General features: G+C 41.5%; 1 protein-coding gene across 4 annotated transcripts in view; it reads right to left on the bottom strand.

The window, feature by feature from the left end:
- The window catches only part of LOC691414 (hypothetical protein), a 33,450-nt gene that overhangs the window by 6,179 nt on the left and 12,488 nt on the right, over nt 1-14,783 (bottom strand). The window contains exons 2-3 of one of the 4 annotated variants that reach the window (XM_063268076.1): nt 5,298-5,566; nt 1,062-1,221 (exon numbers count right to left, since the gene is read on the bottom strand). In XM_063268076.1, the coding sequence (XP_063124146.1) occupies nt 1,062-1,221; nt 5,298-5,388 (251 nt within the window). In that variant the 5' untranslated portion in view covers nt 5,389-5,566. The other 3 variants (XM_063268077.1, XM_063268078.1, XM_063268075.1) reach the window with 3 other exon arrangements.

The following is a 14,783-nucleotide window of genomic DNA, read 5'->3' as shown; positions in this document are numbered from 1 at the left end:
ATATAGGGGGGGCAGAGCCTGAGAGCTGCCTGTTTGGGAATAAAAATGGTCAAGACCACAGTGAACATTTCTAGGTCACAATAAACAATCCCTGGATAGTTAAAAACATAAAAAACTAAAGATCAAAGCAGGTGAAACAAATTAGGTGAAATCAGACTGTTCTCTCCATTACTTAAACTCAGTATGTACCACATACTTGCTCCTTCAAAGTATTTGTACTGGTTAAGTTTATTATCCTGGGCACAGGACAACAGAGCCACGGTACCAATTGGAGGGACCTGACCTTCAAGAGCTGGCCAGGTGAGCATGATGGAATTGACTAGTTCAGGAAGAAGATTCCTCCAGTCTGTGCCACAGCTTTGGGCCCAAGAGAAAGCTGTGATGACATTTCTCTTGTTTTGAAAGCAGGTATACTCAATCCTTGGTTTCTATCATTACATGAATTCCCAGAGGGCATAACTAAGTTTGACAGGGAAGAGGATTTATAGCACCTCCTCCCCTCAGGAGAGTCCTAGGTGCCACCAAGGTATACAGAAGGAGCAAAGTGCTCTTTTGATCAGTGTGGGCCTCCACGTACTCATCACTATCATGACCTGCAAACTGTTGATCAAACAAATCCTCAGACCCATTCAAAGGTCCCAGACATCCTGATCCTGAGTAAAACACCACATATACTTCCACATACATACATAGCAACCCATATCCAAACACATTTAGAATGCCAACTACATGCATGGAGGTGCCATAGAATCAGTGTATAATGAACAAATTCAGAGGAAAGAGTGATACGTGCAGGCATTTCATTCACACACACAGTTGCAGCAAGTGTGACCAGGTCCTTCTAGCTGTTGACAGAACCAATGCTAATCCAAGAGGCTCAGGGTCAAGTACAAAAGAGGTTGACCCTAAACACACAGCACCTACTCATCTCACAAGCAAATGCCTGCCAAATCTCCTTAAAATCCAGGATGAGAGGTGAAACTTGTCGTGCTATGAGGAAATCTAGGGTTAGCAGAGAGAGAGCACAAGAATGTGAACAGGTTACTGGGCATAATGACTACCTGTGGTCCCACTCATCATAGATATAAAGATCCAGTATTTGATAAAGTTCCTCCCTCTCGAATTGACACTTCTGGATTTCAAATTTGAGTTCCTCCAGTTCCTTTAGACACTCCTCGTGCTGACTGATGACATTTTGGGATGAGGCCTTCCTACCAAAACCTGTAGATAGATAAACCCAAGTGAATTTGCATATTTGATGGCCCATGGGAGGAAAAGACCATTCTGAATCCCAAAATGCACTTGAGGAAGAGGAAATGGTAGAGACTGGGTGAATCCCTGAAAGAGCAAAAAAGCTATTTTCAAGCTGCACCTTAAGCTATGTCCCTCTTCCCAACCTCTAATGCCATACACGTGCCACACTCACTATTACAGGACCCTTCACCCTGAACAGTATAACCTGACTGATACATAAACATCTGGGACATTGTTATCTCATATCAGATGTGGTACAGTCAATCCTGGAGTTCATAATGCTTAGCACCACCAAGCTCTAATCATGTGTGTTCCAGACCAAAGTTTGTGAGAACTGAATTCATGTCTAGGGGTGCATCCTTCCTTCCTCTGGCCATCACAGACTTATGTAACCTACAGTAATCTAGAGGATGAAGTGCTTCAACTCCCAACCATGTATGGTCACATTGTTAATCTCACAGTGCCTCCTCCTGCCACTCATTGACACTCACAGTTAAAAAGCTTCCAGAAAAGAAACTGAAGGCTTACCACTTTCTGGCTTTCTCTCAAATTAAAGATGAGGAACTCCTGACTCTTGGTTTGCCTTTGAGAAATCCCAAGGCTCCTGCTTGTAAGGCCTAGTCTTAGAAGGCACATCTCAAACCTACCTCCTTGAGGATGTTCCCCAACTCTGCCCAGGACTCACCAACCCTTCCCCAGAATGATTTCCTCCTTCCTGTTCCATTAGAGAGGGGGTCAGCTTCCCTCTGACCTGGTGTGTTCTCTCCTTGATCTCCCCTTTCCTTCCGAAATAGCCTAAGCAGCTGGCGAAACATGCCTGTGAAACCAAAGGGAACTGAAGGAATATCCCAAAGGCAGTTGGTGTCACCACAACACTGGTGACATCACAGAAGATTCTAGGGAGCTCTTAGATACAAAAGATTGTCCAGTGAAGGGCTTACTGGTGATGTCACTGGAAAGTTCTATGGCCTACCTACTAACCAGCTCTCCCCACACTGATGAATTTCTGTGGGGACCCTTTCCTCCAGTCTCTCATGTGTCACTGGGAATACCATTTGGCAACCTCTGTTTCAAAGCTAGACATTTTTCTCTGCTTCATTAGAAGTCAACAATGCTTTTGCTACGGAGAGTTGCTTACAACCCTGAATTGGAGAACAGATTTTCTTTAGCAACAAAATCTCTAGGGACCAAGGAGGAGGGAGATTTTTCTTAAAAGTAAATCTACTACTCCAGACAATGCATGTGAAACACGTTTCGATTCCTAAGTTTTTCCCTTTTTCTGGAGGGCAATATATTTCTTCTATACCTCTGAGTGTTTAAAACCTGGAAATATTTGCTTACTGTGCAGTCCTTGACAGCTGACATTGTTTCCATTTACATATCCATGTATTTCACAAAATCAATGGTCTATAATCCGATTTTTTGCAATAAAAACTCCTTTTTCTTGGAATCATAGGGATCAACTACATGGCATATATAAAATAATAAATTTCTGTCCCTTTTATATATTAAGTAGGAAATCCTCCCTTTCTCAAATACAGCAAGACAATTAAATTGGACCTCAGTGAGCAAATGTCAACCTGGACCTTGTGTTACTACATTGTAACCACATAGCCATCCCTTCTCCATTATCATTCTTCCTGAATAGCCAAGTCCAGGCATGAGAATATTGGGGGCTGCACCATGATCTTTTACTTCTAGCAAACATAAGAATCAGGAGGATGGGAAGGGAGTGGAATGGCCTGAGGTCAGGTTGAAGCTCAATTTTAATGGGTCCATAAGTTCAGGAGGGGGTCCATTTGGCAGTGTGATATATGGATTCTGTCTTCTTATCCTAGGTGTTATAATTCCACCTCAATGTGTGCTATAATGCCACCCAACCTCACAGATGTAAGGGTGAAAATCGTGTTTGACGTTTCTGGGAAGAGCTCTGTCTTTTACTACCATCTGGAGTTATACAACATCACTATACAAAGCTCAGAAGAGAGGGGTGCAGATGTGCGGGCCTTAGAAGTTGAGGATCTTTTCTTCTGATTAGGGCACTTGATTTTCGTATGTAATTTCCCCCTTGCTCTTTTACTAATGGTGGCTGACTTCTTTCCTGGCCTGAGGTAAACTGGAGTCCAATCTTTTGGATTACCGAACCTTCTATTTTTGAGATGACAGGCCCACCAAGAGTCCTACTGCATACAGAAGGTGTGAATAAGTCTCAGGGGCTGGAGTAAGTTAAAAACGTCTGTGACAACAAAGAACTGATTAAGAAAACAAGAGACCAGCTGCTCATCAAGATCACAGTTGTATGAAAGTAAGAAAATGTGAATAAGGCATCAGGTGAAAAGATAAAATAAGTAGGAGGTCATAGGCCTAGAAGGGTTATCCTTTTTTGCCATTATTTCTGCCATTCCTTGCCCTCTGCCACAGGACCAGAGACTTCCCCAAACAACTGGCTGGCCTTGCCAAAGACCTGGCAGGGCTTCTCCCTGTAGAATAGGAAATGCAGAGTCCATGAGGACTCACCAAGAGGTCTCCTCCACACAGGTTCCTTGTTGTCAAAGGGAAATGTTCCTGCAGAATCCTGCCATGGCAGCAGGAATTTCAACCTGGCTGCTCTTGGTCCAGCTCACTGGGTGCAGGCCTGAGGCCCAGGGGTATCTGGGGAAAGAAGCAGCACGCACTACCTCACAGCTCTCTCTTTGTTGGATGCAACTGCTAGGACTGTGATAGGATTTTTGTTTCTTTGTGTGTTTATTAGAAATACCTACAAAACTGATTAAAGTTGTAACATGCCTTCATACCCAGCGTGCAGAAAGTTTTTAAATCGATGTTGTTCCTGTTTTATGTTTGGATTTTGTTCTTTAATCCCCTCAGGGAATTTCCCTGTGCTTAGAATGTTAAGCACATGCTCGGGGGGGATCAATTATTCAAGTTAGGCAAAGCTTTTTTTCTCACCATCCAATCCACAGATGATGCCATTACTTACTTTCATGTAAGAAAACAGTTATTGAGAAGTAAATTAACCTGTAAGCTATCACAGGAGAAACACATCATGATTGTGGAATGGCACCCCAGTATTTTGTACTTCCTAAGTTATTTTTATTTTAAACTTTTTTATTGGATTTTTTGGGTAAATTTCATTTTTTTTAAACCCTTAAAGGTATCTTTTATTCCTCTCGTCCCATTTACAAGGTGGAATTTCACCTGTAATTGTTAGTCCAGATACTTTGGTCAATGGCTTAGATATCACCTTGGCCTAGTTTCCTTGGCATAATCTGTGTTAGAAAGACTCAAGAGGTTCAGGACCAACAAATAATGAATTCCACTACATCTGGATACCTAGACTCACACCCAGGAAGGGACTGGATTTCCATTCACTATTTAAAAAAAAGATGCAGTTCAGTAACATGTAAAAAATTTCTCAAGTATATTAAAGTGTTTACCATGGTCATACAGTTTTTCAAATACCTGACATTCATCTTTTTCCAAATCCTAAAATTTCTTTCTTATTCACATTTTCTTTTTTTGATTATATCTTAGTATTATTATCATTTTTTAAAATTTTGGTTTTTTTAAATAGATATATACTTTTTATTCAAACCTTATTCCCTTTCCAAGCTTTTGGTCCATAAGAAGCCCTGCCGTGCCCTCTCCCATATGTATGGTTCGCCAATCCAGGACACTTAGAAACCCCTTCCTGGACATTCCCCTGCACTGAGGGTCCCACCTTGTTAAGAACAAGGGCTTCCACTTCCACAGGTGCCCCAACAAGGATATTCTCTCCTACATATGCAGTTGGACCCCTGGATCAGTCCATGTATAATCTTTTGCTAGTGGTTTATTTGGTTGGCATTGCTGTTCTTATGGGGTTGAAAGCCCTTCAGCTCTTTGAATCCTTCCTCTAAATCCTATAAACGGCGTCCTTTTCTCAGTTCACTAGTTTACTGCTAGCACTAACCTCTTTATTTGACATGCTCTGGATGTGTCTCTCAGGGGAGATGTATATCCGGTCCCTTTCAGTAATCACTTTTTAGCTTCATCAATCTTACCTAGTTTTGGTGGCTGTATATATATGGGCCACATGTGGGGCAGGCTCTGAATGTCTGTTGCTTCAGTCTCTGCTTTAGATTTGGCCTCCATACCCCCTCCTATGGATACTTTTGTTCCCCATTTTAAGAAGGAGTGGGAGCATCTGCACTTTGGTCATCCTTCTTCTTGAGTTTCCTGAGATCTGTAGATTGCATCTTGGGTAATTTGAGGTTTTGGTCAATATCCACGTATCAATGAGTGCATACTGTCAACGAGGGGTACTGAGAATCTGGAAGAGAATGGGGGACAAGAGACGTGACGAAGGACTCCAAGACAAGTGTCTCATCAAGGCGACAATTTTGTTTTTCCCCAAGGCTGAATTTGTACCATAAAATGGGTAACAGAGAGAGGAGAGAAGTAAGAAACATTTACCCACGCCAAGGACACAATATTCATGTGGTCAGGGAATCGGCTGATGTTGACAGGATGTCAGAAACGTCAGAGGTTTGTCATATCTATTAGTCAGCAGGATGTTGGTTTTTCAGAAAGGTTACAGGTCATGACATTGGGTATCTTAACGTCACACGTTATCATATGATTATTCATCTTGACCACCACATTTGTATTAGTCTTCTGCAGCTGGCTGGGAATTTTCCATGAACCCAATCATACTTAATGCTAACCATAATAATAACATCAATAATGGAGGGATTTGAGGCCATCGCTCCCAAGAGCATACCAAGCATGCTTTTCTGTGATTGGATTACCTCACTGTGGATGATATTTTCTAGTTCTTTCCATTTGCCTATGAATTGAATGTAGTCTTTGTTTTTGATAGCTGAGTGGTACTCCATTGTGTAGATGTACCACATTTTTCGAATCCATTCCTCTGTTGAAGGGCATCTGGGTTCATTCCAGCTTCTGGCTATTATGAATAAGGCTGCTATGAACATAGTGGAGCATGTGTGTTGTATGTTGCAGCATCTTTTGGGTATATGCCCAGGACAGGAATAGCTGTGTGCTCAGGTAGTGGAATGTCCAATTTTCTGAGCAACCTTCAGACTGATTTCCAGAGTGATTGAACCAGTTTGCCATCCCAGCAACAATGCACAAGTGTTCCTCTTTCTCCACATCCTTGCCAGCATCTGTTGTCACCTGAGTTTTTGATCTTAGCCATCCTGACTGGTGTGAGGTGGATTCTCAGCTTTGTTTTGATTTGCATTTCCCAGATGACTAAGGATGTTGAGCATTTCCTTATGTGCTTTTCAGGTATTGGATATTCCTAAGCTGAGAATGTTTTCTTCAGCTCTGAACCCCATTTATTAACAGGGTTGTTTGGCTCTCTGTACTCTAACTTCTTGTGTTTTGTGTATACTTTGGATATTACCCTCCATCAGAAGCAGGATTGGTAAAGATTTTTTCCCAATCTGTTGGTTGCCTTTTTGTCCTAATGACACTGTCCTTTGCCTTACAGAAGCTGTTCAGTTTTATGAGGTCCCATTTGTCGATTCTTGATCTTAAAGCATAAGCCATTGGTATTTGTTCAGGAAATTTTCCTTAGTGCTCATGTTTTCGAGACTCTTCCCTACTTTTTATCCATTACTTTTAGTGTATCTGGTTTGATGTGGAGGTCCTTGATCCACTTGGACTTAAGGTTTGTACAGGGTAATAATGATGGGTCAATTTGCACTCTTCTGCCTGCTGACCTCCAGTTGATCCAGCACCATTTGTTAAAAATGCTATGTTTCTACCATTGGATGTTTTAACTCCTTTGTCAAAGATCAAATGACCATAGGTGTGTGGGTTCATTTCTGTGTCTTCAATTATGTTCCGCTGATCTGCCTGTCTGTATGCCAATACCATTCAAACTATTGCTCTGTAATACTGCTTGAGGTCAGAGATGGTGATTCCCCCAGAAGTTCTTTTATTGTTGAGTATAGTTTTGCTATCCTGGGTTTTATGTTATACCAAATGACGGCAAATTGCACTTTTTACCTTTATAAAGAATTGAGTAGGAATATTGTTAGTGATGGCATTGAATCTGTAGATTGCGTTTTGCAAAATGGCCATTTTTTACCATAATCATCCTGCCAATCTATGAGCATCGGAGATCTTTCCATCTTCTGAGATCTTCTTCAATTTCTTTCCTCAGAGATTTGAAGTTCTTGTCATACAGATTTTTTATTTTCTTAGTTCAAGTAACAGCAAGTTATTTTATATTATTTGGGACTATTGTGAAGGGTGTCATTTTCCTAATTTCTTTCTCAGCCTGTTTACCCTTTGAGTAGAGGAAGACTACTGAATTGTTTGGGTTAATTTTATACTCGGACAGTTTGCTGAAGTTGTTGATCAGGTTAAGTAGTTCTCTGGTGGAATTTTGGTGTTGCTTAAGTAGACTATCATATCATCTTCAAATATCAGTGTTTTTACTTCATCCCTTCTAATTTTTTCAATGACCTACTTTCATTGTTTGATTGCTATGGCTAGGACGTTAAGTACCATATTGAAAAAGTAGGGAAAGAGTGGGCAGCCTTGTCTAGTCCCTGATTTTAGTGTGATTCCTTCAATTTTCTCAGTTTAGTTTGATGTTAGCTACTGGTTTGATATATTTTGCATTTTCCTATATTTAGATTCAGGCCTTGAATTCCTGATCTTTCCAGGACTTTATTAATGAAAGGGTAATGAATTTTGTCAAATGATTTCTCAGCATCTAATGAAATGATCATGTGGTTTTGACTTTGTTTATATGATGAATTTCGTTGATGGACTTCCGTATATTAAACCATCCCTGCATCCTTGCCATGAGGCCTACTTGATCATGATGGATGATTGTTTGGATGTGTTCTTGGATTCAGTTTGCAAGAATTTTATTGAGCATTTTTGATCAATATACATAAATCAAATAGGTCTGAATTTCTCTATCTTTGTTGTATCTTTCTGTGGTTTTGGTATAAGAGTAATTGTGGCTTCATAGAAGGAATTTGGTAGTACTCTGTCTGTTTCTATTTTGCGGAATAGTTTGGACAGTATTGGTATGAAGTCATCTACGAAGGTCTGATAGAATTCTGCACTAAATCCATGTGGTCCTGGGCTCTTTTTGGATGGGAGATGTTTAATAGCAGTTTCTATGTCTTTATGAGTTATGGATTTGTTTCAATGGTTTATTTGTTCCTGATTTAACTGTGGTACCTGGTATCTGTACAGAAAATTGTCCATTTCCTCCACATTTTCCAGTTTTGTTGAATATATGTTTTTGTAGTAGGATCTGATGATCTTTTTAATTTCTTCAGATTTTGTTGTTATATCTCCCTTTTATTTCTGATTTTATTAATTTGGATACACTCTCTGTGACCTCTGGTTAGTATGGCTAAGCGTTTATGTATCTTGTTGAGTTTTTCAAAGAACCAGCTCCTGGGTTTGCTGATTCTTTTGATACTCGGTTTTGTTTGTTCTTGTTTGATTTCAGCCCTGAGTTTGATTATTTCCTGCCTTCTACTCCTCTAGGGTTTATTTAATTTTTTCTAGAGCTTTTAGGTGTGCTGTCAAGCTGCTGACATATGCTCTCTCCTGTGTCTTTTTGCAGGCATACAGAGCTATGAGTTTTCCTCTTAGCGCTGCTTTCATTGTGTCCCATAAGTTTGGGTATGTTGTATCTTCATTTTCATTAAATTCTAAGAAGTCTTTAATTTCTTTCTTATGTCTCCAATGACCAAGTTGTCATTGACTTCAACTTCCATGTGTATGTGGGCTTTCTGTCCTACTTGTTGTTATTGGTCAGCAGCCTTAGTCCATGGTTTTTTGATAGGATGCATGGGATTATTTCTATCTTCCTGTATCTGTTGAGGCCTGTTTTGTGACCGATTATATGGTCAATTTTGGAGAAGGTACCATGGGATGCGGAGAAGAAGGTATATCCTTTGGTTTTAGGGTGGAATGTTCTATAAATATGTTAAATTCATTTGTTTCATAACCTCTGTTATTCTTTCTGTGTCTCTGTTTAATTTCTGTTTCCCTGATCTGTCCATTGATGAAGTGTGGTGTTTAAATCTCCTACTATTATTGTTTCTGGTGCAATGTATGATTTTTTTTGAACTTTAGAAATGTTTCTCATTGTTTAGGGACACAACTGCTATATACTTGACAAATATAGCAATCACCCAGAACATCCGTAGAAAGCCTGTGACTGTTGGCCACATGAGGATGAGTTTCTTTCAAAGATCATCATGATTTTTGATAATATCTTCCCTGTAATTGGTGGCATGGCTTCCCACAAACATTTTTGTCTAGAATCTCCTCTTTGGTCAGCATCTCATCCTTGTTTTTATCTGACTCATACACCAGATGCCGGGCCTCAGCCTGTGCACGGTCATAGTCCTGCGGGAGGATCCAGTGGTGAATCTCATCCTAGTCCAGCTTCCCATCCTTGTTCAGATCTGGGAAATCATTGAACTGCTCCCCAGACAAAAAACCCTGTCTGTCTCAGGGCAATTGTCCTCGTGAGAAAAAGATGTCCACAATGTACTCATCCTGGTCCACAAAACCATCCCCGTTCTTGTCAATATCCTCCATGGTTTCTAGAACTACAATCTCCTTCATATGTTCTAAATCCTCTTAGTGTAGAAAAGCAATGAACCAGTCCTGAGTAGCTGTCAGGTCACCATCAAGACCTTAAGCCTCCTCTCATCTCGTGGAGGGAACTCTTTAAAGTTGTGATGATCAGAGCCATCTTGGAATTCAGCAAGGTTAATCAGGTAGTAGCCATAGGTGGCCTGCTTGTATTCTTTCCATGATATCTTTTCGTATATGTCCCTATCATAATCCTTCCAGAGTTTAGCCACATTATGGTTGATGTATCTTTTCTGTACCTGTTTGATCCAAACTTTCAGGTCTTCAGTAGTAAGAAGGCCACCTCCATCACTGTCAATTGGATCAACAATTTTCCCCAGCCTCTCCTGCTCTCGTCCAGGCTTAGCTATCAAAGGTCTTGGAGTCCTCCTTGCCCAGGAATTCCTCATGATCGTACAGGAAGCTGTGCTTGTTCTCTGGTAGCCACTTGCCCTGCTCTGAATCGGGACAAACCATGTGCTCCTTGCTCATCATGCTCTTGGCCCTGAATGCCAGGACCAGTGCCAGCAGTAGCCTATGGAGAGTCCCAGACTGACACCTGGCACCAGAGTCGGGATCAAAGGGAGGCAGCCAGGAAGTATGGGCTCAGAGCACCTTAGCCGCTGTCCATCCCCAGAGAGGGCTTTTGTTACATTTCAAATGTTATCCCATTTCCTGGTTTCCCATCCATAAAGCCCCTTATAAAACCCCCTCCCCCTTCTACTATGAGGTTGTTACCACCCACCCAACCACCCAGGCATACCTGCCTCCCTGTTCTGGTTTCCCCTACACTGGGGCATCAAGCCTTGACAAGACCAATGGCTTCTCCTCCCATTTGTGCCCAAGAAGGCCATCCTCTTCTCCATATGCAGCTGTAGCCATGGGTCTGTCCATGTGTACTCTTTGAATGGTGGTTTCGGCTCTGGGAGCTCTGGGTGTTTCTTATTGTTGTTCTTATGGGGCTGTAAACCCCTTCAGCTCCCTCAATCCTTTCTCTTACTCCCCCATTGGGGACCCTGATCTCAGCTAAATGGTTGGCTGCAAGCATCTGCCTCTGTATTTGTCATGCTCTTTACCCCACTCTTTTGAGCAGATCACCACAGAGTAACGAAGATGTATTGTATTGAAGTGATTATGTATAGACAAATAGATTATGTCTTAATTCCTAATGATGGTTCTATAAAAATTCCTAAAATTAGATTAGTAATTTTAAGCTTTTATAATGAGACTGCTATTATGTTTTCTCTCATAATCAAAATTGCATTGAGAACTCTGCTATTCTTAAAGTGTTATGAGTGAATTGCTTCTGCAATACCAAGCAGGATCTACAAGTTAGAGCCCATCCTAAGAGGGTATACACCAATTAACCAAAGTTCATAAAAAGGGAATGAGTGATTTACTATAGGTGCAAGACTGAACGTAAATAATTGACTGGATTTGCCTATAGGTAATTTCACTTATTCTTTTCTCATAAAAATTACAGCTTTTAACTCTCCATGAATGTGCAGAGCTAGTGACAGATGGTGATGGTTTATCCTGATGATTACTCTTGATGGATATGCATGTAAACATTCTCTGTCGTAAACTGATTATCCAACTTATGATTTGAATTCCTGTGCAAACTTGTGGTGAACTTTTCACCATGTGATGCTGTGTTCAGAAAGATATACAAATGCTGAGCACAAAGAGAGAGAAAGCTTTTTAGACAGAACTGAACTGAAGAGAACAGAACTCAAGAAGAACATAGAAGTAAAGGCATAGCATTGAGAGTAAGGCATTGAGAGTAAGGAAATTATTGTGTCATAAGAGCAAGAGGAAAGGAGATAAGAAGAAGAGAGCAAGGAGACCCTTCTAAGTCAAACTTTATGGAGGCAGACTTTTGTCTTTTAGGAAAACTGAAGAACTTAGAAATAAAGGTTAAAATCACTGCTCTTCAGCCTTCAGCCTGGCTCACTGGCTAGCCTGTGCTCTTCAGTCAGGCTCACTGGCTAACCTCTGCTCTTCAGTCAGGCTCACTGGCTACCCTCTGCTCTTCAGTCAGGCTCACTGGCTAGCCCCTGCTCTTCAGCCTGGATCACTGGCTAGCCTCTGTTCTTCAGCCTGGCTCACTGTCTAGCCTGTGCTCTTCAGTCAGGCTCACTGGCTAGCCCCTGCTCTTCAGCCTGGCTCACTGCCTAGCCTCTGCTCTTCAGCCTGGCTCACTGGCTAGCCTCTGCTCTTCAGCTGGGCTCACTGGTACCCTCTGCTCTTCAGCATGGTTCACTGGCTAGCCTCTGCTCTTCAGCCTGGCTCACTGACTAGCCTCTGCTCTTCAGTCAGGCTCACTGTCTAGCCTCTGCTCTTCAGTCAGGTTCCCTGGCTAGCCTCTGCTCTTCAGTCAGGCTCACTGGCTAGCCTATGCTCTTCAGTCAGGCGCACTGCCTAGCCTCTGCTCTTCAACCTGGCTCACTGACTAGCCTCTGCTCTTCAGACTGGCTCACTGGCTAGCCTGTGCTCTTCAGTCAGGCTCACTGGCTAGCCTCTGCTCTTCAGTCAGGCTCACTGGCTAGCCTCTGCTCCTCAGTCAGGCTCACTGGCTAGCCTCTGCTCTTCAGTCAGGCTCATTGGCTAGCCTCTGCTCTTCAGCCTGGCTCACTGGCTAGCCTCTGCTCTTCAGTCAGGCTCACTGGCTAGCCTGTGGTCTTCAGTCGGGCTCACTGTCTAGCCTGTGGTCTTTAGTCAGGCTCACTGTCTAGCCTGTGCTCTTCAGTCAGGCTCACTGGCTAACCTCTGCTCTTCAGTCAGGGTCAATGGCTAGCCTCTGCTCTTCAGCCTGGCTCACTGCCTAGCCTCTGCTCTTCAGTCAGGCTCAGTGGCCTATGGGGCCTGGCACATCGCTTAACCATCTGCTCATGACTGCCTGACCACACTGACCACCTGACCGCCCTGACTTCTTAAAGCTGTCCTCTAGAAGGAGCACAAGAAACAAAAGAGAAGCACCACAGGGACCTTTTCCAATGGGCTTTTTCAACCTTAAGTACTTTCGTTATTTCTTTAAAAAAGTGAAATATAATTTCTGTAATTCATATGGCCAAGAGAGCTGTGCAGTAGTCATTGCTTTATGGAATTTTGTGCTAAATCAAAATATTCCTTTATTCTATTACGACGTTATCTGTATGTTATAAGATGTATCTTTGGAAAACACAACACCAAATTCCTAAAATCTAGATGTTTTAAGACATCAGATGATGGAGAAACATAACTGCTTACCCATCTAGACTGGCATTTTTTGCTATTCTGCAGGTACCATCAATTTTCCACATTACTTCCATGATTTTCAAGAATGATTAAGAGAAAAATAGGTTGAACATAATGGCCAGAAAGGGGGTTCTGTCAAGTTGTCTTATATTGGACAAGATACCAAGCTATGACTGGTCAACCTAAAACCATCTGTTCCCAAATGTAACAGAACTTAAAGAAAATACATACTTTCTTATCATTCCTCCTCCCCGATGGTCAGAGATTTATTGAGCACCTACTACGATCCTAGCACTGTGCATCTAAGGGTGTAATGGTGAATAAAAAACTTAATAAAAAGCCTCATTGAGGAATAAAAAAAATGAACCATAATTTTGGAACTCAGGATTCAATATTAGCAATACCACCATTTCTTTAACTGGTGATTTCTGAAAACTTCATCATTTTTCCATGGGCTTCTACCATAATGATACTCAGTCTTGATTTTGTAAGTCACAAAAAGCAAGTCACACTTCTTTCTTGGCTCCCACAACTGTCAAAGGGAACAACACTGTCGCTGTCCATTGTGCTTCCCTATCAATCCTGCTATGGATGGTTATACATTCCAGTCTTTTAAATGTGTAAACAGGCCACCACTTGAGGGGAAAGGTTATTATAATTACCCAAACCGGTATATTCTCTAAAATTTTCACATAGCATTTTACTGATATCACAATGCAAATTCACCACAAATATTTAACCAATGAAAACAGAAATATTGAATAGCTCTGCAAATAGGAGCAATAATCATATACACTTGAAAACAACTATCATGGAAACAAACGACGTACTAGGAGAAAACATACATCATTAAAAGGTACAGAAGCAGCAAAAAAGACACTACATTTCTTGGTTTAAAAGTTAGGTGATACACTTGATCTTTAAAGACAGACAATGTACTTGATCTTTAAGCACTTCAACTGTGCCCTGTCCACATAGAAACTGCAGTAGATGACAATCATTTGTAAGATTTATTTATTTATATGTGAGACAATGCATCTGTCTTAAGACACAACAGAAGAGGGCATCAGTACTCCTTACAGATTGTTGTGAGCCACCATGTGGTCTCGGGCATTTGAACTCAGGACCTCTGGAAGAACACTTGGTGCTCTTACCCACTGAGCCATCTCTCCAGCCCTCACAATGGCCTCTTACACAGCATCACAGTGCTCTATTTCACTAGATGGCTCCAAGGTGATAACAGAGAAACTTTCACAGTTCCTGAGCACTTTTGAGTTTAACACCACCAGTGCCAACTCTGTGCTGTTGGCACATTCTGACCTGTCTCCTAAAGGTGGTTGTCAGCCACAAAAGGGATGGGTTAGCACCACACAGCATTCACTGCCCAATCCTAAAAACCGCTTCGATTCTAAAAAAACAACATTCCATGCTTACTCCATATTTGAAGAAGCCAAATGGTTAATCTGGCTCAAGGCTCTATTTTTCTTAGCTCATCAACATTCTTTTTCCACTTCTTGTCACAAGAAGTATTTTCTTATGCTGCAACTACACTGCAATGTTTGAAGGAAACCACCATAAACTCTGGGTGTCACCTCTTGAAATTTAAAATTCACGAAATAATTCATGGCTTTCTAATCAGCACCATGGAAAATAAACAAAAACAA

The sequence above is a fragment of the Rattus norvegicus genome, chromosome 9 (assembly GCF_036323735.1).
Source record: "Rattus norvegicus strain BN/NHsdMcwi chromosome 9, GRCr8, whole genome shotgun sequence".
NCBI lineage: Eukaryota > Metazoa > Chordata > Mammalia > Rodentia > Muridae > Rattus > Rattus norvegicus.
The sequence above is the reverse complement of the archived record's forward strand: the minus strand, read 5'-3'. Positions and strand labels throughout refer to the sequence as shown.